The following is a 22223-nucleotide window of genomic DNA, read 5'->3' on the forward strand; positions in this document are numbered from 1 at the left end:
GGATTGTGGTAATACATACTATACTTATAATAAGTCTGTTTAAACATACCGTATAGAGCAAGAGTGTATTGCACCTGTAACCACACCCAAGTGTACTGACATACCATTTAAATAGTTATTTTTATTTGGTAATGCTGCTTGTGTTTAGATAACATTTAATATATGATCAAATCGAATGTATTTATATAGCCCAATATCACAAATTCTACATTTGTCTCAGTGTGCTTTACAGACTGTACAGGTTACGACACCCTCTGTCCTTAGACCCTCTGTCCTTAGACCCTCTGTCCTTAGACCCTCGCATCGCACAAGGAAAAACTTCCTAAAAGAAACCCCACAATTAAAGGGGGAAAATGGAAGAAACCTCAGGGAGAGACTGAGGAGGGATCCCTCTCCCAGGACGGACAGACGTGCAATAGATGTCGTGTGTAAAGGATAAACAACATAGTACAAATACAACATTTGACAGAAATTATGTTGCGTTGAAAAAGAGAAAGTTTGGATGAATCCAGGAAAATGTCAAAAAGGCTTCCCGGTGTCCAGCAGGACCAGAACTAGTGATGATGACTTTAGCTTCTTTTATAGATGAGTTTGTAAAAAAAAAACATATTTATATTTTGACTAATGTTCTGAAAGGCACAATGAGTAGGATTTGTTGCGGTTTGTAAATGCAACATTCAAAGTGTGCCCCTCCTCAACAAGGGTGAGGGTGCTCGCCAGTGGGTGAAAGCCAAACCCAGAGTCACTCTTGTTTTGGAACTAGCTTTGACCACTTGACACTCAGCCTCGCTATATTCGTTTTTTCGCCGTTCTGTCCACCATGTTCGTAGCCTTCTCTTGGATGTGGATCTCTTACGATCTGGCACCTGGTTGCTATGTTTTTATCGAGTTTGATGCCCAGAAACGCCCTGAAAACAGCAAAATAAGAAACAAACAGACAGAGGGCTGCAGGGTCTCTGCCGATACAGACACCGCCACACACTTCTAGAGGAGTCATAAGTCTCAGGGCTTCCGCCAGTGTATCGCCGGCCGGCCTGAAGTTAACCCCCTGCCGGCCATATTTTAAAAATATATATTTTACAATGTAAAGCTTTGTATGAAGTATCGTCTCTGTACCGGAAATGAAACCTCATATTAATACTACTATGGTAATAAATGATACCCTTTGTGATAGTGCTGTTAGTACACGTTTAACTGTTTCTGCTTGCTCTCCACAGGCCCAACAGCTCCCAGCATCTATAACAAGTGCTTCTAAGCTGCAGTCCCAGAAGCATCAGCTCTACCTGCTGAAGAACAGAGAGATGAATGGGTACATCTCACATCCTTCCCTCAGCTTTCACTCATTATACACACACACACACACACACACACACACGTGTTTCACTCTTTGTCTCTGGACTGCCTGAGCTGCTATTCTTCAGTTGGACATGTTCAGCTTAATGGTACTGAGTCACACTGCGGTCACAATGCATGTACGGTTGCGTTGAGACATGTGTAAACTGTGTTTAATGCTCATGGCAGCCGATCGCCACAAATTGAAAACTAGGTTGATAATTGTGATGTGAAAAGATATTCAGAGAATAAAGAATCTTACTCATAGCACCACCCTACACTCTCATCTATCCCAACCAACACACTGCCCCTCCTTCCCCCTGCATACAGAGGACGTGGTGTGGTCGTGGGATTTCTCAAGGTCGGCTACAAGAAGTTATTTCTACTTGTGAGTTCCTTATTTTCTTGAATCCTTTGAATTTCTGACTTTTCAGCCCAGCAATAATTCCACATGCTTCACTGATTTGATGTCTATTGGAACTTGCTTTCTCAGCTGTACATGTGTGCTGGTTGTATTTCCTCCACAGGACCGACAGGGTGAGCACGTAGAGGCAGAGCCACTGTGTGTTTTGGATTTCTACATAGCAGAGAACTTGCAGCGATATGGCTACGGGCTGGAGCTGTTTGATTTCATGTTGCAGGTGAAACATTCCTCTCTTTGTACTTTTGAAATGACAAGAAACCAGATTCAGTGCGGTGGAATATGTTATTACAGTCACCTGTCCAGGTTCTTGAGATCAAAACATGAGTAGTCTGTGGGGTTGATTGCTGGCCAAGATAAATCTGGTTATGAAATACAGATATGAAGAATGTTATTGTGACTGCGCACGTCTGATTCCAGAAGTTATTTTGCCAACGTAAATATGTGTGTGAAAGTTTTCTTTTCTCCTCAGTTGTAGCCCGACCAATTCTGGATTTACTTTAGCTGTCCAGTTCTGTACCTAAACATAGACACACGAGTCTGCTGGATAAATAATTCAACATTACTAAAGTTTGAAATCAGTTTGAATTATTTCATTTTCATGTCTAAAAATTCTAGATTTCTTTCCTTCATGGTGGATGGCTCAAAGTGCTACGATACCAAAATGTCCTAGTATGAACAATGTAGTTTGTTGCCATGTCATGTGACACATCTAAAGGCAAAACATTCTGCCATACCAGCATCAGCAGCTCAGCTTGTCCCCTACAACATCTTTACATCAGCTTCCACATACCTGGTGCAAAGACTGCAAACTAGCTTGTGTTCTACAAACGGTCAGGCACTTAGACCTTTTCAGGAATAACTCTTTAACCTGCAGCTACATGTTAGATGTTCACTAAAACACAGAGCAATGAGAAATGCCTGCATGTGTCCAACAACACTAAATCACCATGGGGCCCAGAGCCTTCAGCCACTCTGCCCCCCATCTCTGGAACTCTCTCCGCAACATCCACTCCCTCCCCGCATTCAAGTCTGGTTTAAAACCTCATCTTTTTAAATTAGCATATTCTTAATAATTACTCATTTGTTAACTGATTGTTGTTTTTAAGTTTTATTTTTCTCTGTTCTCAGTTTTTGTCTGACTTTGTTTTGTTGCTTGTTTTTAACCTTATGTTCTGTACGGTGTCCTTGAGTGCCATGAAAGGCGCCTATAAAGGTTTAGTTACAAATCAACTACAGACTCAGTTTTCTAAAGACAAGCAACTGAGTGAAACTTGAAGTCCGCTTTTTCTATTTAGAGAAATGGAAAACATTGAATCATAGAATGCAAGTAATCTGCCACCTGCAGTAGAGAGGATGACCACAGTTCATTGCTGTGTGCTGTTTTTCAGTGCATGTTTTCTCTTTCTGTACTGTAGCACAAGAAGTTAGAGCCGCTTCTGATGGCCTACGACAGGCCTTCGCCCAAATTCCTGTCTTTCCTGGCGAAGCATTACTGCCTGACACCAAGTGTTCCTCAGGTACAGTCTGTTCTTCACTATCACACTACCAGTGTATGTATGTATGTGTGTGTAACATAAGACACGGCAGTGTTGGCAAACCAAGGTGTTAAAGGATAGTTTTCATTTCAGGGGGTCATTAAAATCCCAAGGGAGCATGTAGGTGCTCTGCCTGTTAGAGTATGATGTATCCTGTGTTGTGCAAACTTGACTTTTAGGACCTTAGTTGTGCCCACTGGGCAGTGATTTTGATCGGTTTTGGTCTGGTGTGGACAAATATCTGATGTTAACTGTTTCTGGTGTTCAATCACCATCCTGCCACATCGTGGCATGCCAGTAGAACTGTACAGTGTGAGCCTAGAAGTAGCAGCTTCTGCCTGTGCAGAAAGGCAGATTATATGTTCTTTGGCTGTAACTATTTATTTATAACCTTTATTTAACCAGGATATGGCCTCATTGAGATTAAAAATCTATTTTTCAAGAGATTAATTAATCTCAATGAGGCCATATCCTGGGGGAAATTTAAATGGGGTAAAGGTACATTTCCCCATTGTGGGACTAATAAAGGATTTCTGATTATTGTACAATATTAAGGTCATATCAGCTGTCGCTCATTAGACTAATTCCAGGAGAAACAGTTTGTGTGTCTGTACTCCAAAGATTACTGGTTAGGGAAGAAGCTCCACTCTGTAACACCTCTGTATAATCAGTGGACTGAGTTAGAGTTACTCTAGTAAAACCATCAGCTGATCGCCTCATGTCACATTCTACCAGTTTAACTTTTATATCCTCAATGATTTAAGATGATCAACTTGACAGTTTTGAATAAGAACCTGCAATGAATCAAGTACTTGTGAAACATAAGGTGTGTCAGATTTAGTAGCTACAGCTGTTATTTAAACATTTCAGATACATACATAATCAACATTTAAGTAAATGTAAGGATCGGACTCGGTGTTATTAATATTAAAGGACTCGGTTCAGGATCAGGGCCAATGGACAATGCAACCCCCCTCCCCCCCATCATCACCAAAGATCAGGTGAGCAGAGAGCTGAAGAGACTGCGTCCCAGTAAAGCGGCTGGCCCAGACGGAGTGTGTCCAAGGATGCTAAAGGCCTGTTCAGCTGAACTCGGGGAGCCCCTTCAGTGCATGTTCAACCTGAGCCTGAGGCTGGGGAGGGTCCCAGTTCTCTGGAAGACTTCATGTCTCATCCCTATCACCAAAAAGAAACACCCTAGGGAGCCAGATGACTTCCAGCCAGTTGCACTGACATCACATATGATGAAGACCATGGAGCGGCTGCTGCACCATCACCTCAGACTCCAGGTCCACCATGCACAGTTCGCATACCAGGCGAAGGTGGGCGTGGATGACTCCATCCTCTATCTGTTACACAGGGCTTACTCTCATCTGGACAAGGGCAGTGGCGGTGAGAATTATGTTTTTTGATTCCTCCAGCGCCTTTAACACCATCATGAGAGATAAGCTAACAGAGATGAGGATGGTCTCACATCTGGTGAGATGGACCACTGACTACCTCACAGAGAGACCACAGTACGTCAGGCTGAAAGGCTGCACGTCCGACACTGTGGTCAGCAGCACTGGAGCGCCACAGGGCACGGTACTCTCCCCTGTCTTGTTCACCCTCTACACCTCTGACTTCCAGCACAACTCTGACCTCTGCCACATGCAGACATACTCAGATCGTCGGCTGTGTCAGGAATGTACAAGAGGGGGAGTACAGGAGCCTGGTGGAGGACTTTGTGAGGTGATCAGGCCACACCTGCAACCGGTGTCCATTGAGGGGGTCGACGTGGAGGTGGTCAGGACTTATAAATATCTGGGGCTGCAGCTGGACGACAAGCTGGACTGGACTGCAAACATGGAGACTCTTCACAAGAAAGGGCAGAGTCGTCTGTACTTTCTGAGAAGGCTGGGGTCCTTCAACATCTGCTGTTGATGTTCTACCAGTCTGTGGTGGCTGTGGTGTGTTGGGGAGGAAGCAGCAAGAAGAGGGACGCAGGGCGGCTGCACAGACTGGTGAGAATTGGTGCTCTCTCTCTCTCGCTCTCTCTCTCTCGCTCTCTCTCTCTCTCGCTCTCTCTCGCTCTCTCTCTCAGCTGTCTGTCTGTCCAGCTGTTTCAGTGGGACTAAGATGCTTCTGGTGGTTCACATTGTGTCAGCTGTGTTTGTACTGGTCTTAAGTGAGGGCGGGATTCTCACCTCTCACTCTTTGTACATGTTGGCCCAGAGTGCCAAACACTTGTTACTATTTGATGACACTATAGCAAGCTCTGTGTTCTGAGTGAATACCGTGAGATTATTTTCAGATACGCAGACTGTTCCTAAAGGTCAAGACTGAACGTCTTTGCTCATGAACCCCGTGTTCTGCCTGAAAGGGGCTAATGGCTTCCCAGATTCTAGTTGCTTGTCTTGATCATGTTGATAGCCACATGAATCTCACTGCTATCCACGCCCATACAAGCTCAGTGAACTGTACACCCCCTTAAAAAGACAGGGTGGTGGATTAATTATGCTGAACACACAGGTTTACAGACAATACGGACAGTAATCTCGTTTTATTGTAAAACAACTATGCGTATTGATAGAAGCAGTTTAATTGCAACCTTTATCATGAGTAACTTTAGTTGTTTTGTTTCTTTGTATTCTGTCCAGGCCAATAACTTTGTGGTGTTTGAAGGCTTCTTCCTCAACAGATCAGGTAACGTTTTCACTGCTCTGATCCCAATTGCGTAATACTATAACACCCTTTGTGAATACATGTTATCAAGTTCAGTTACATAACATATTTTGCATGCTGTCATCTTTTTTTGTTGCACATGTCTATGTGGACAAAAAGAATTCCTCTCACTATAGAGTCTGTAGGCAAAGAAAGAGCACCAAGAGTGCTGATCTGCTTTTATTCCAGTTCCAAAATCTTTTGTTTCACCAAACTCTCCCAGGCTCGCCCTCCTCTCCTCTGACGGATCAGGGGATGTACGGCTTTTTGTAAGGACTTTATATCTTTTTTTCTTTTCTCATACGTCCCCAGCATCTTGTCCGTCTTCCTTTGTCCTATATTATATGTATGATGCTCTTTGGCTCACTTATTTTCTCCTTCATCATTTCTCACACAGTTTTACTCCCCTTAACCCTAACCCATGTATTACGTATCATCTCATATATTGAACCCAGAGAGCCACAACCTGTAGACCTGTAGACCCCCCCCCACCCCCCACCCCCACCCCCCCCACACACAGATCCCCTGACTGACAGCAAGATACCTGCCTGTTTCCTAACCCTCCAACGCCTCTAAATGTCTGTCAGTTTGTTAGAAGCTAGTTAAATGTGCTTTGTGTGACACTGCCATCATTAAACCACATTAAAGTAAATGGTACGGTAAACTATAAGACCATTTAGGAAGATAGGCAACCTGTATACCAGCTTGTAATGCCAAAAGGTTAGATTTCTTCATAGCACATAACAGGAAGAGGTGTTACTCTTTCAGCTAAAAGTAGAGAAGAGACCAAATGCAGCTTGCAGCCTACAAAACAAAGATATCTTTTATATAGCCAATATAGAAAAATATGTTATGGTATTTGTTTTGTTGCATTTGAGCATATTCTACTAGAAAGTAAGGGCTAGTTGAAGAGGGCAGAAGTCCTGACGTGACCTTAGATGTTGTACATTAGCTTCTGTAACTCTTTCTGGAAAAGTGAAAGATGTCTTCGCTCTTCTATCCAGATTCAAAGACAAAGGAGTAGTTCACAAAGGTCTGATTTCAATATGTCTCTCTATTATGAGACAGCTAGTGACATTTGAGCTATATTAGCTAATGCAAGACAGAAAAGAACATTTGGCTATAGCTTGTTAGTCCACTAGCTTGAGTTAAAGGAGGCCACAGTTAGCTGGTCATTACTTCTCCAAGCAAGGAGAGTGAGCTCCTCACTGTCTGTATGTAGTCCATGAATACATTGACGAGACCCAAACATATACACTACTTGATGTTGTGCTTGTAAATTGTAGATTATACTAGTAATATATTATTAAATATATATTAATAATAGCTCTCAACTGCGTGCCACCTTAGGTTAATGAGGTGTGTGTTGTACCTGGCGAGTGTCTCTTGCACTGCGTGTTACTCATGGCCATGTAAACTGAATCGATCACGTGACCAACGTAGCCATGGTTTTTAGAAATACAGTGACAGGTGGTGGACCAGCAAACATGTTCTTCTCCAACAACGATAAGAACCACCGGGGATAGAGTGAAAGGAAGCAAATGAATGTCTGATACAAGTTGTACGTTTAAGAAACAGTGGAGCGAACAACACCACTACCAATCCTTTATTAGTGGCACCTCAGTGAATGTTATTAAAACTGCATCTTTAGGCTAAAAATCCAAACTTGTATTGTGTTGTGTGGTTAATCTAGACTCTGGTAACACTGAACAAGAGCAATTATTTAGCATGGCTGAATAAAACATCACAATTAGTTTAGTCTTCGAGGGATAATGTCAGCTGTTCACAAACCTGAGTTGTTAAGGATCTCAGGACCAATATGTTGAATGTGTTTTAGGATCCTCCATTTAAGCTTTCACAACTAGTATCCAAGCCTTCACCACTAGATCATTGTGTAGTGATGGCAGAGGAAGATGAAGGTAGTGAAGAGTAGCATGTAGGCCTGTATTGTAGGGGGAGGGAGGGAGATCCCACCATGCTCTGTTTCTGGCCCTGCTCTGAGTGTGTTCTCCTCCACAGCGGGCCAGTTGAGAAAGGTTCCCCTAAGAAAGCCGGACGGCGAGATCAAACCCTACTCTTTAATGGAGAGAGAAGGTAAACATTTCAGTTGGTCATAGACAGACGTTGAAAATATATTCTGCCTCCTACCTTGTGCTCAGGTGGCCATATAAAACAAATCTCACCTGTTGTTACTACAGTAATAATGTCTGTCACTTTTCTCATTAGTTTAGACAAAACAGTTTGCATACAAATACGTTATTTAGAATAATTTTCCTGTCCAGTGGTCCATCAGGAGCAGCGGGCTCGTCCCTGGCCCTTTGCTCCTCCTCACTCCCCCCAGCGGTCGGTATCCTCCCAGCTCTCTCACTCCCTCAGCGTGGGATCCTCCCCCAGCAGGTTGCCCCCACGAGCCGCCGCAGCTCTTGCCCCTGGGGGCAACAGGGACCAGAGCCCACAGTCCCCTCTCATCGAGCGCTGCAGGGAAAGACGCACCAGGTGAGACACCACACGTCTTCTTCTCCTGACCACATCTACAGGTATTAAAATGTGATGTCCATCTGGAATGGTTAACAAAACAAAAACATTTCATTTAACTGCAGGATGTAAATGCACATTTACACATGTTGATGAGAGTCTGCTGGGATCTGTCAAAGTCAGTGAAGTGTACAGTGTGTTGGCCTCAGCCTGCCCTGTGCAGGAGCACTGTTACTGCAGGCAGATGTTTTGTCACTGCTATCAAAACAAAAGCCATTTGTGAGCTTACAGCAACGTAATTGTCTCTGCAGCGTCCCTACTGCTATACAACTATCGTATTAGAACCCTGCATAGCGAGTGGCTTCCAGCCATAACATGTTAACGTCAGAATAGCTTGTAATTCTCTCCATAAACAATACTTTGTATACAGGGGACAACATTGTTATCCCTCAGTGTTCACAATAATAAGATTAAAACATATATATTTTTAAGACAAAAGTAGTATTAAGTTGGATAAAGTGCTACGAATGAATCGTCACACACGTAAAGATGCGTCTTCGATCCGTATTGGACCAATTGAAAACGGTTCTCGACGAAAAGTCAGAGGATCACCAACGTTATTAGTACATGTGGAGATGTTTCACTGGATAATTGAAAATAAATAGTAAATGGATCATGATACGTCACAATGTGCAGGGTTGCTCAGCTTGGCAGAGGGATGCTGCATTCCTCTCATTAGTCACGTATTGTGTCGAGCACAAAGCAGCCACTCTCCTGCTTATTTGTTCTGCTCCACCACCACTTTCTAAACGCTGTCTCTTTCTCTTTCTCTCCCTTCCCCTCCATCTTTTTATTCTCCCATTCCAACTCATTTATCTTCTTTTACTCATTTGATGTACTCCGTGTCATCTTTTCCCTGTCATCATCGTTGGGTTACCTTCAACAGTTCCCTTAATAGATCTCATCTGGGCTTCCATTGACGAGCTTCTGACTGGCACTGTTGCCTCTCCCCTTTAAAGGAATGGCTGGGGTGTTTTAGATTCTATTTGTGTGGCATGGAGTGCCTTCACATGCACACTAGTATCCTGGCTTTGAGTCTTATTCTGGTTTTGATCATATTGGGGATATGGTGTCTACATTGAATATTCACACCCCTGTATAAATGATCAGAAGCGTATCCAGGTTTCCCATCATCTGCCTGCAGTTGGGTCTTGATTTGTCACCAGTTCTGCCACTATGTTCTGTAACAACAAAGAGTGGCCAGAAAGCAGGAACAAGTGTTTACATGCCACAGACTCCTGGTTTCTACTCTAGGTAGAATATCCAGGTTTTTCTAAACCCAGATTAGTTGTTCACATGCACATATCCGGCATACTCCAAAACCCGGTCTTAAGCAGGATTCTAGTGCGCATGTAAAGGCACTGATGGAGAAGGGGAGTCTGTTGTTATAATGATTTTGGACTCCAATAAGGAGAGGCCTTTTTTAAAACAGTCCTCATCTACCCAGCAGAGGGACATGACAGCTCTGTCTTATGTGTTGCCTTTTTGTAGAACCCATTAAAGTATCTGCCACAAAGCTCCACATGTAACGTTGTCTTTTGTCATGCAACTGTCACACAGACCTTAGTAGTGAACCACACTATGTGGTTGGTATACGATAAGGCTGCAACTTCTATTCCTAAGACTTATTTACATGCTGTGTCTTTTTATTAGTTATGACTGTGACTTCATGGATACACCTTGTATGCATGTTTACCCTCATTAATGTTGCTTTTACCCAGTTCTTTTAATGATGTCCTTTTTTCATTTGTTCCCCCTTTTGTTTTTCTTACTGTTGTCTCTCCTAACTTTACTTTCACTTGCAATTCCATTCCCTCTTGTCCTCTCTCTCTCTTTTTTTTACCCTGCTCTGTATGTTTTCGGACTTCCTTCGTCCTCCTTGCTGCTGTTACCATTTCTCTGGTAGCCAACAGGGTCGAGCTGGCAGATGCAGCCTGTACAGTTGGCACATGGACAGCAGAGCTCCTGGACTGCTGGACAGACCTTTGCCAGGTAAGGTTTAGTGAGGAACCTGCTCAGACTCATTGAGGTTATTATACTGGCCACGTCAGTCACATTGGATGTGATGTGATAATAATATTATGCCCAGATTAAACATAAATATTGTAATTATTTGGTCCAAATGAAAGATTTCCTCTATGTGTGTGATGATACCAGAGTCCTCTGCTCTTCTTCAGACATTCAAAGCATAAATATGAATTGTACCTGATGAATGAGAACATTATTAATAAAGTGTGTACGGGTGATGCACAGTGTGCCGGATTATTTGCTTTCTTAATAAGACTTCTATCATCCTGACTCGAGGACCACTCGGTGGCTTTGTCAGCGCTTTCATCTACATCTTCAGGTGTGGTCACCTGTAGAACAGCAGTAACATGATGATGAGTGTTTGTGTAGATCCTGTCTCTGATGAAGAGGGTGACATGTGGATACTGACTTCAAATGATTCTGATACACTATTTATGTGGCATCACAACATACCGAAAACGGTATCAAATATATTCAACCTGTTTGTGTTTATAGCCAAACAACTATTTAGTCAGGCGACTTTACAATATTTGCCGTATTATCTCCAATAATTTTAGGGAGAACAATCTATTTAATGAGCTGTTACGATCAGCTGTTGTGTAATAATAACCGGTGTTTCAGTCAAAACATGAACCGAGGTGAACAAGTTTTTTTTACATGTACAGATGCTGAAAGTGTTTGAGGCTTCTATCCTAAGAATATAGAGCCAGTAAAAGCCGCCTGAATGAATGACTAGAGGCAGTGCAGCCAGGGGGCTCTCCTCATGTGGTAGTACCTTGTGCCTCCTCAGGTCTGAGACCAGTGGGGGATCAGTCATACGAGCTGGGATACAGACACACAGGTTGGCCAGTATTCACACACCACAAAGCAGGTATTTACACTACCTCACCATACACTTAGACAGGTTAGACAGGTTAGAGGTTTAGTGACTCCCTTTACGTGCAGACATTTGTTTCTAAAACATATAAACTGTGGACAAAGGAGACCAACGCTGTCTTTTTCTAGGCTTAAAGCTGGAATTATATGGAAGTATCTGTTCAAATACATGTAAATGTTAATGTGGATAAACGTAGGCTGTAGTAGAGGCTCACAGAGGAGGTGACACAGGCTTCACCCCCCAAAACACGAGCATCGATCCATAAACGTATCTAATTCATATACATGAACACACGTCCTGCACCTTAGAACGAGCCACCAGACCCACAGATGAACCATCCTGCAAATAATGCTGCTGTGGTAGTTACTCTTCAATACCACTGACAACACTGCCCATGCATGACATGTGCAAGTTTGTACACACACACACACACACACACACACACACACACACAGACCATCAGACCTTTAAAGGGTTAATAATGTGATTTCAGCTGGACTTAAACCAAAAGGTTGTACTTGCCCAAACTAAACATTAACCACAGAGGTGGCAGATGTATTTGAGTCGCACATGTCTGCACTTAGGGTGATTATGTAAAACAAATTACATTTGTAGCAAACATCTTACCTTCATCCTTATTCGTCCTTCAGCTGATCCTGTACTGTAATGCCCCTTCACCCAGGTCCAGACCTCTCTCACTTCCACCTCTGTTTGCATCCAAGAAGGATGGCATCTGCACCCAGACCTCCTTAGCCAGCAGAGAGACACAGCTGGATTCAGATGCGGAAGCCTGTGGTGCTAAAGAGGAGATCAGGGTGTTGGACAGTCCACAGCACAAGGCAGGACAAGACAGTCCAGCACAAGGCATGTTGGTCAAACAGAGACACATGTTGCAGAAGGAGAGCGACAGAAGCAGACGAGTCTGGTCGTGGACTGTAGGAGAGAGCTGCTACACCGCTCAGTGGGTGAAGCAGAAGCAGGAACACAGGAGCACCCAGCCCTGGTGATCGGACGGGAACAAGTTCTTATCAAAATGTGATTATTGACATTATTAAAATGTTGGATATGTGGATATATGGAGATGTTTCACTGCAGCAGACATCAACATCCAAGCCCAATTGGAAACGTTGGTCTAAAGCTGTATTAAAGCGGCAGTATTGAAGTGGAATAGAATAAATACTCTTGCGCTCCAGGGGCCAGATGTATAAAACTCTGTGCAGACTTACCACTAAAACTGTGTGTATGCACAAAGACAGAAATATGCATAATGCATAATCAGAAGAGCATTAACCGGGAAATGAAGACTAAAATGTCAATACAAATAATTATTCATCACATGATTGTAATTGTACAGAATGCTGTGTAGACTGCAACAATAAGAACAGTCAGTGAATTTGCCAAACAGCCTAAACAAGGTTCATTCTGAGGCTCACCATATGTTTCTTCTCCACTTATCATTTCACCTGCAGATATCGACACCTGTGCGTGCGCCTGATGTGAAGTCACCTCATGTTCTTATATAAATACCAGTGTGTGTGGGGAATGGAGTGTGCACGTTTTTGTGTGTACACATCATTTATACACCTGGCCCCTGCTGTGTGCCCTGGCTCATATTAGATAAGGCAACTAATCAAAATGACAAATGACTCCCTGTGACACTTTCTAAAACAGGCAGTCACACATTAAGCAGTGATTGGTCAGTTGACAGTGTGTAGTATTTAGGGGGACGTATTTGCAGAAATGGAATATAATATTCCTAACTAACATTCTGTATATACATATGTGTATATATATACATATGTGTCCCTAATGCATTGATTGCATTTGTAGGATAAAACACTGGATCAAAGAAATGATGGACAGCAGAATGAACGGTCCTTATAAGACAGTTTAAATGTACTGCATTGTACCAGTGATTGGTAGTAGACAGACACAGACTGCAGTGCAGCGTTAATGTTTGCTGTGGCCCTCGACATGTTCGGCACGTCCTGTCACTCAGTATCCCAGCAACCTCTGCCTGAGCAGGGGTCGTCCACCCTCCGCACTGACTCCAGCTGCAGCCCTCAATGCTAAACTCCATCTCTGCATGACTGAAGAATCAACAGACACAGCTACAAAACTGCATTTTATTTATTTTCTTTAAGACTCTCAAACCTTACGCTGTTCTGCTTCTCTCAAATGTTCTTCCTCATTACTGTGAGGGTGTTGACATTTTTCACAGAACCAACAGTCAAGGAAATGCTACTCAACATACTCTGCTTAAATTACTGAGGGTTTTCTATTGTATGTGTACACAGTTTGTCTTTGTTTGAACAGTGGAGAACAGAACTCAACTTCCCTGTAGTCATTTTACCCATCAGAGTCATTAGCTCAGGTTTCCCATCTTTGTCAAATAAGTAACTCACATAGTACTTTGACCTTTTCAGCATAGTGCTCATTCTTGCTGAACTTGTTTTTCCTTTTCGTCAGCAGTGGAAACTCAGACTGGGCTTATTGGACCATGGGAACATTAGCTGCTAACAGGGAGGATGTTTAATGATCAAATGAGTGAGCTGCAGGGTTTCACAGGTCATTTAAAGGGAGACAAACTGAACTGAACTGCCTGATCTATATTTATTTTTCATTCTCAGGGCCAAAGAGTAGCCAAATAAAAGAATAGTTTAACATTTTGGGAAAATAAGCTTTCTTTCTTTTTACAAAATATGTCCTTGAAACCACTGAACTACTGTTCCCCTCCTGAGTCCAGGTGTGTCATCTATATATTGCTTCTAGTCAGCCTCTCGGAGTAAGGAGAGGTAGATGTTGGACTGGAGGAAGCGGGGATAACAGTCTGTGTCCAGGAGCGAGTAGATGCGTTTCTGTGCGTGGGACAGAGAGGCGTGAGAGGGAGCCTGCAGCAGCTGGATGGACAGATCCCTGGTCTTACTGTCCAGGTTCACCTACAACAAGACGACACAGTAAGTAGGCGGTACACTAAATCACTTCAATTCTAGTGTATTACAACTTAAGTATTGCTTTCATAGTTGACCATTTCTATAAGCTTAATTGATCACCTGACTGTTTGTGGGTCATGACCTTTCAGACTTCTTTTTAGTGATTACAATGGTATTATTACTAGAAGGAATAAGATTATTTTTACTACTTTGGTGTTACCCTCAATGAGGACGGGACACCAATTGCAAACAAATTAGAAGTCAGTATTACAAAAAACTAGCCAGGACCGGAAGGCAGGCCTGCGGAATAACAGAAGACAGAACTACATACAATATATAGATACAATATAACAGAGAGAAGAGAAGAGAGAAGATGAGATATAGAAGAGATACACAGAGAACATAGAGAGAGAGAGATAGAGACACAGAGACATATAGAGATAACACAGAGACAGAGACAGACAGAGAGAGAGACAGATACAAGACACAGAGAAAAAACAGAAGATATTAATAGATAGAGATAGAGAGAGAGAGATAGATAGAGATAATAGAGACAGAGACAGAGATACAAGACAGAGAGATTAGATAAAAGAGACAAAGAGACAGAAGAAATATATATATATATATACATACATATACATTACATACATATACATATACATATATATATATATATATATATATATATATATATATATATATATATATATATATATATAGATACACACATATATACATATACATATACATATATATATATACACATATATACATATACATATACATATATATATATATATATATATATATATATATATATACACACATATATATATATATATATATATATATATATATGTATATGTAAGTAAGTTATGTCTTCTGTTTTCAGAGGCAGGAATTAGTCACGCCTAGTTTTGTAATACTGACTTCTATTTGTTTGCAATTGTGTCCCGTCCTCCCCACATTTTTCCAAACCTTTTGTTTATGAAATGAATAACTTTCATTTGCCACTTCTACTCTGAGAGCTTCAAGTTCTTTGGTTGTCGTGTTTAGACAAATGTACCTCTTCTGATAAGATTGTTGATTTTTTGAATATCAAATCAAGCGTGTACCTCCCGGGGAGCACCTGGTTGGATGTAGGTGGCGGAGATATCCTTGGCCCTCCTTTGCAGGCTGAAGTTGTGGGATGACTGTCTGTACTGCTCACAGGCCAGATAGAACTGCAGGTTCTCCTCGCTGAACTCAGAGCGCAGGAATGCTCCAAACACTGAAACACCAGCTGAGAGGAGGAGGAGGGAGAAGATAAGTGGGGCATACCTCAACATGCAACGTCACATTATGCTACAAGTTACAAGAGGACACCCACACACAGAATACTGACTCAACAATCAGTCAAGCCTTATAAGCACATCACAAACACACAAGTATCGCCAGCAGCAAAGTTTCACAGGTTCATTGCAAAACTTTGGCACACACCCATCGTCTCTACTCGAGCAGGCTTCCTGCTAGGCTTTGATCAGTGTTAGTCTGAGGTATCCAACATGACTGTTTTGTACAGAGGACGGCTTCAAACTGCTGACACCACATCTACAACATGCCACACAGCACTCCAAATTAGCATGGCACTGATAAGAGGCCAAGTCACACAAAGGGCTCAAGTTAGGCGTCAGGCAAGCTCTGTGTACAGTACAGTTCAAGGCAAAGACTTACCGAAACGTACGGCATTAGTGTAGCACCAATTCTCTCCCGACAACTCGGCTGCAAATAAGATGACGTGCCAAAACAAAATAAATATTCTGAATATTAGGAAGTAGGAAGAGGTCTTCACGCCATTTCATTCCTTATAATTATTAATACTGGGCTTCTTTACACCAACATTATGTAACTTTCAAAAAGGAAGTAACAACAATACATCACAGCTGGGGTTTGTTGCTGCAGCCTGACCAAGTAGCTCATAGAGTGGGAATCACCACAGGCATGACATGACACAAGTTATCACAATACATAAGTCACGATATGATAATATTGCTATTTTAAACATGTATCACGAGTATTTTTGTAATTTATTACCATTTTTCAACTGGAAATTCTGCAGTTTGACTCCATCTTTGTTTTGACCAACTTCCTGAATTCACCACTCAGCACCATGTAGTGCACCAATAGCTATTTTTACCAAAACGTTGGTTTATATAATAAAAGATTGCTATATTGCCACATAACATATTGTGATACTACGCTGTATCTAAGCAATAAAATACAACATATCATGTTCCATGTTGTTTCCACATTACGACTTAAAGCTATTCAACACTTTACAACACTTGACTTTAGGCAGAGATGCACCGATACCAATACCGATACAGATATCGGTCAGATACTGACTCAAATAGCTCGATCGGGTATCTGTGACAATCCGCCGATCTGGTATCGGATACAATTATTTTAATTACTAACAATTCAATACATTTATATCCATGTATTTATTTGTTACATTCTGTTTTGCAAAGTTAAAAAAGCGATGTTTCAGTCAAGCCTGATGTTGACTTACACATAAAAAAATCTTCCCAATCACTTCCACACAGTGAGGCATAGAGCTTATGAATCAAACTCATCAGCCGATAGCCAAAGCCCAGGTGTCGTTAGTCTGATCGGTGCAAGCTTTCTTTAAAAATACATTTTGCTGCTGCCCCGGACCACAGCAGTACTTGAGCTGAGCTTCCTTCTAGTGCTCCTGTCCGTTTCTCCAAACTGCATCTACTGCAGGTAATACACTGACTATGGAGAAGTGCCTCATATAACCACACTTCAAAAACAGTATGTAGCGTTCAAAATATCCTGTAGTGTGGTCTGTGTTATCAGAGCGTTTAATCAGGGCCTGCCAATGACAATGTGATTATGTCATTAGATACGGGAGGACACTAGAAAACACCAAGAGAAACAATACTAGCAGAAACAGAGAGGTGATTAAGGAGTCTACCTGTGTTTCCTAAGCACCAAGTGTTGCAACCATAATCCTTGTTAATCATACTATAGTCATAGTGCTCTCAAACATCCTCTAGCTGGACAGACCTTTAGAAAGATGGTTACGGCCATGATTTATAATAGTGTTGGCTTTAACTAACTGTTCTATTCGTAGAAGCAGAAGGGGAAGTGCTGTTCTTTGAGCTTTAGTGCACAGCACACAGTGACCAGTGACGTCAGCTCAGATGTCAACATCCCTGCAGCAACATGAGAGTTCAGATAAAGCAACATTTGAGATTGCTAGCGCCTTGAGATTGCTTTTAGCTTTGAAAGGCGCTTTATAAATACAATTCATTATTATTATTATCAAAGTATAAGCAAAGTCCACCTCCCTTTCTCCTTCTTTTTTTGGCTGGACTGCAAGCAAGGCGAGGCCAGCCCTATAAACATGAACGCCTGTCACCGAGAGACTGAGTGATGAAGTTTCACAATCGGTCGGTGGAGCGCTGGTGTTTCCCCATTGGCCAATTCAAAATGCAGTGGTGCAATACTGTTAAAGAAAAAAGAAAACCCCCTACAGAAAACAAAACATTCTGTGATCAGTCATCTATTCAAGGATCACTTATCATTATCTAACACAGGGTTGCACAACGAAATGCAGGTGTAGCCCATTTGACAAACAAAACAAAACAAAAGCAGAACCACATTCCTGTGGTACATTTTCGGATTGTGCATCAGGTGGAATGTAAACAGTAGCAACAAAAGCACCAGTGAATTCTCTTGGCAGATAATATGGCCGGCAATAGAAAATTCGACATCAGGGAAACATTGTCCAACAACTTTGACTTTTGAGCAGCAAACATCATTGATGTAAACCCAGTCCGCCTCCTCTCATCTCACCGGAGTCCTGCGCTCTATCCTGCTGTCTGCCCGTCAAGTGCAACAGCTTGACCCAGGATGCCACGATGGAGCCAGGTTTCTGTAAAGATGTGGGCAGAACGCTCTCCGTTGCTGGTTAGTTTGAATCTTATTTTCTTGTGACCGGTCATCGGCCAGGAGCAGGCTGGGTAGTGGAATAGCCTTAGGCCCTAGCTGAGTTAGCTTAGCTCCCCTCTCGGCTCTCCTCCTCACTTCCTCCCGGGGCGGTCGACTCCGCCACTGAATCTACATGAACTGCCGTCGCCATTTGAAGAATCAATAGATTTGAACGTTGTGTCTGTTGGTGTGACAGCTAGCTTTGAGAAGTAGTAATAATATGGGGGAGTATTTTCAATTTGATCCTATGAGGGTATGAGGTAGATTGATCCAGCCCCGGAGGTCATCTTCTCCTGCCTGTATCCTACCCTCATGGTTCTATGCTTAATGGAGATGCATCACATTAATAATGTCTAATGGCCAAAGTCCTTCTTTGTTGCTCAATAGAAGTTGTTATATACTTTCAATAGATCTTTCTTATGGAAATGCCCAAAGCAATTTGAATGTAAATATGGTTATCACTCATACCTTCTTCTGGACAGACAGACCTATCAACAGACATTGCCAACCTCCTGCCCCACTTCTCGCAGGGCAAAAGTGCAAGTTGAGAAGTTAGCGTGGTTCCAGACCTCTGTATTGCCAGACATTTCTCTGGTTTGTTAGGTGATTTAAATTGATAATGATCAACTTTACCTTCTCAAACGAATGCTTGCATCAACCATTTAAGTGATTTCTGCCTCCAGGAAGTGTTTGGCCAAATAAAAGGTTAATCTCAGAGTGAAGCAGGACTTACTTTGGCTGACCAGCAGGGCGTTCAGGGACTCCGCCCATTTTTCCAGCTCTTCTCGACTGATCTTGCTCTTTTTATTGTGGCCCACCTGACTCCACTGACACATGGAGGGCATGCGAGACCTCCTCTCTGTAGCACTGGAGACCAGGACCACAGAAGGAGAGGGAGAGGCAGCAGACGTCAGCCGGAGGAGTTCATAACAAAAGATACTGCCATCATCACATCTCACCACAGGACAATGTGTAGCTTCACTACAATCTTATGAGGGTAAGATTATGAAGTACTGACTCAGATATCCCATGTGTGTCTAAGGACAGTAGATTACATGCCTGGTGTGGTGAAGACATTTTAACATTTTATTCAAGTCTTATTTTACAATTAACAACTGAAAATAAAGAAGATTCTCACCTGTCTTTCTGTTCCGTGTTGGACAGGTTGGAGTTTGACGAATTAGGACTCTGAAACAGAAAACACAAAGTGAACTGAAGATCTTCCTCATGTTCCACTCTCCCCCAAAAAGAAGCTTTCCATGTAAATCTTTCCAGGTTTCATTGTCACATAGAAGTGGGTTGAACCTCTCTACACTAAGCTACAGCAATGACAGATGAGACATGTAGGATAAGAATAAGCACACCATGATATGTTAAACGTTTAAAAATCTACTATGTGACTTATACGTTTGTAATCTAGTGAGAAAATTGCTATCATTTTGTATTGTCCTTTTAACTCTTTAGAGTAACCTAACTCAAGATGCACTTAATGTTTTTTTTCAAAAGCTTTCATCAGCAGTTGTCATGGAGATGGATCTGTTGACATGAGCGCAGTAGCTGTATGACTAAGTACGTGCACAGGACAAGATGTTTCAATTTCAAATTTGTTAAAGTCAACAGTTAAATTAAGCGTAACCAGTCCATGTAAAACAACAACAATTGATATTATATTTTAACATAAACAGGTGAAAATCCAACATACTGAGATTAACAGAAACCAGTGGCTGGAAAGTGAAGATCTAGAACCCTGTAAAAGGGTTAGAAAATGTCCAACAGAAATGTAACGTTGTGTACGATTTGTAACAAATGGGCTACAATGTTCAAGCCTGTAATATAGATACTCTTTTGAAGATGCTGCTCTACAGTATAGACTGAAACTGAACTGTATCCCACCTGTCCAAACAGACTCTTGAGGTGCTCTTTAGCGGCTGACAATTTATGGCGCTGCCTCTGCTGGGATTTGAAGGAGAAGGGTTTGGGGGAGGAAGTAGGAGACGGGGTAGGCAGATATTCTCTCTCAATGCTCTCTGTGCTGCCCGTGGTGGTCGAGGCCAGTTGGCTGTCACTGTAGGCCCTGCAGCCTTCACTGATGACACAAACTCCGAGAAGGCTCTTGTTCAGTTTCCCCAGCTCTTTCAGGTTCTCGGTGCTGATGCTGTGCTGCTTGGTGAGCTCCTTCATCCTCGCCTCGGCGTGACTCGCTCTGGGCTCCTGGATGGTGGGAGTCAGGCCTGATGAGCTCCCGTCCAGCTCATCTTCCTTTATGTAAGGTGTGTAGGTGCCAGACTCCCTGTTCTCACTAAAGTGTGGGTTTGTCAATGTCACTCTCTTCCACGGGAAGAAGTCGAGATCCAGGAGGGATCCCTCTGAGCTGAATCTGCGCATGGTAGCTGTATGAGAAGTGGCGGAATAGGGTAGGAAAGGAAGTGCTGCAAAAATGTGAAAAAGAAAAGTACAAGGCCAGAAATGAGATAAAAGGGTTAAGAAGAGATCAGAGCTGCAGAGAAGCACAGCCTGCTAAAGCAGAGAGGATTGGGGTTGGGAAAGGCAGTAAAGTGGACAATCAGAAAAAGGGGTCAAAGAGACAATGAATTGTTCTACATCACTGTGTCTACACACTGAACGGACGCCCACTCAGGAATTAACTTTCCTTATGGAAACACCTTTAAACTCTCTGAATTTACTGAATCATTTTGAAACATGGTATGATTTCATTTTCACTTAAAAAGTCAAACTTTTTGACTCAGTAAAACATTTTTTAACAGTAAAAGGTTCTAATTTGGGTTTAGTATCTAATCATTGAAACCTTAAAAGTGAGAATTGTGACAAAATATTCATGATACTGTAAGTCAGAGACATTCAACCCATATGTTGCCTTAACATGAGCCTTTATATTTTCATCCATATTTGTTATTTGTCTGGTAGAACGGGTTTCCTTAAATACATAACTCAAAAATATTATATAGATTAAGTAAATTGAGTCAATAAGTAAAACATTAAGAGATGATGTGAAAATCAATGTATGATTTGATTTAGTAAGTCTATCTCATAATTTTCACTTATAAATGTCAATTTGTGACCTATATTTTAATTTAAGTTTTGACTTAAAAACAACAACTTTTACTTGGCGTCTTAACATATCGTGTTACTATGAGCACAGTCACTCTAGTACTTACGATCTTAATCTTCTGTCATTCCCAACTTTGTATCCGGCTTTTTCGCCTGGGTTTCGTTAAATACCGACTGCAAATTAGAAAATAAAGTCGGCTGTTGTTAATCACTGGACTTACGAGCGAAATTGTCATTAAATAAGGAAGTAGACCTGAATTCTACTCATTTTATATTTGCTTTTTCATGGTCCCTTCCAGACCTTTGTTCACCACTGTACTGGGAAACACAACAGTAAGGCGGATATTCACACTCATTAACGTATTCAGTACCAACGCCAGTGTATATTTACCTCTTCGTCAAGCAGTTATTAAACTTTCTCCATGGCAGATAGTCAGATTCCTCCGAATTTCATGAGCGACATGTGCATGACCTAAAGATTCCGGATCCAGTAATGCCGATTTATGTTCCCGAAGGAAATCCAACCTGCTGCGGCTGTCTCCAGATTTGTTCTTTGCGGACTCAGACCTCTCTCCTTCTACAACACTTCATGGCCTCGGACATTCATTGAAAAGACTCGCGGAAGGAAAATATAGTCATCAGGAAAAGTTCCATTAAGTCTCCACCCGTGACACTTGAATGGCACACATCGCCCTCCTCCTCATGACCGCCGCCCGCCACACCTTCACTTCTGTCTGAACTTGTTCAAGACAGAGACGTCTTGAGCAGAGCCGCCTGCAACCTGGCGT

At 42.1% G+C, this 22223-nt stretch overlaps 2 protein-coding genes across 16 annotated transcripts in view; one reads left to right on the forward strand and one right to left on the reverse strand.

Moving 5' to 3' along the window:
- Positions 1-14102, forward strand: part of atat1 (alpha tubulin acetyltransferase 1) — a 15325-nt gene extending 1223 nt beyond the window's left edge. The window contains exons 3-13 of one of the 10 annotated variants that reach the window (XM_029442674.1): positions 1218-1309; positions 1663-1720; positions 1860-1973; positions 3172-3273; positions 5931-5976; positions 6218-6263; positions 8014-8088; positions 8277-8490; positions 10436-10521; positions 11348-11428; positions 12117-14102. In XM_029442674.1, the coding sequence (XP_029298534.1) occupies positions 1218-1309; positions 1663-1720; positions 1860-1973; positions 3172-3273; positions 5931-5976; positions 6218-6263; positions 8014-8088; positions 8277-8490; positions 10436-10521; positions 11348-11428; positions 12117-12441 (1239 nt within the window). In that variant the 3' untranslated portion in view covers positions 12442-14102. Of the gene's footprint in view, positions 1-1217; positions 1310-1662; positions 1721-1859; positions 1974-3171; positions 3274-5930; positions 5977-6217; positions 6264-8013; positions 8089-8276; positions 8532-9415; positions 10047-10435 lie in introns of those variants that run through there. The other 9 variants (XM_029442676.1, XM_029442675.1, XM_029442679.1 and 6 more) reach the window with 9 other exon arrangements.
- Positions 13547-22193, reverse strand: LOC115015404 (regulator of G-protein signaling 1). Of its 6 annotated transcripts, none has more exons than XM_029442685.1 (8): positions 21827-22193; positions 21543-21609; positions 20260-20795; positions 19505-19554; positions 19100-19233; positions 16081-16128; positions 15483-15649; positions 13547-14373 (listed from the first exon to the last, which is right to left on the reverse strand). In XM_029442685.1, exons 3-8 carry the CDS (start codon positions 20749-20751, stop codon positions 14203-14205), a joined length of 1062 nt encoding a protein of 353 aa, XP_029298545.1. In that variant the 5' UTR covers positions 20752-20795; positions 21543-21609; positions 21827-22193; the 3' UTR covers positions 13547-14202. The 6 variants fall into 6 exon arrangements, with proteins under 6 accessions (XP_029298545.1, XP_029298546.1, XP_029298550.1 ...); XM_029442686.1 differs by having other exon boundaries at positions 20260-20880; XM_029442690.1 differs by lacking the exon at positions 21543-21609 and having other exon boundaries at positions 20260-20880.
- Positions 22194-22223: the final 30 nt, after the last annotated feature.

The sequence above is a fragment of the Cottoperca gobio genome, chromosome 11, assembly GCF_900634415.1.
Source record: "Cottoperca gobio chromosome 11, fCotGob3.1, whole genome shotgun sequence".
Lineage (NCBI taxonomy): Eukaryota > Metazoa > Chordata > Actinopteri > Perciformes > Bovichtidae > Cottoperca > Cottoperca gobio.

Excerpts from the sequence above, each read along its gene's own strand:
- LOC115015404 (XM_029442690.1), bottom strand. The coding sequence starts at position 20,751 with ATGCGCAGATTCAGCTCAGAGGGATCCCTCCTGGATCTCGACTTCTTC. Across the intron at positions 19,555-20,259 it reads TCAAGAGTCTGTTTGGACAG|AGTCCTAATTCGTCAAACTC; the intron begins GTGGGATACAGT and ends TTTCTGTTTCAG. Across the intron at positions 19,234-19,504 it reads AACACGGAACAGAAAGACAG|TGCTACAGAGAGGAGGTCTC; the intron begins GTGAGAATCTTC and ends CCTGGTCTCCAG.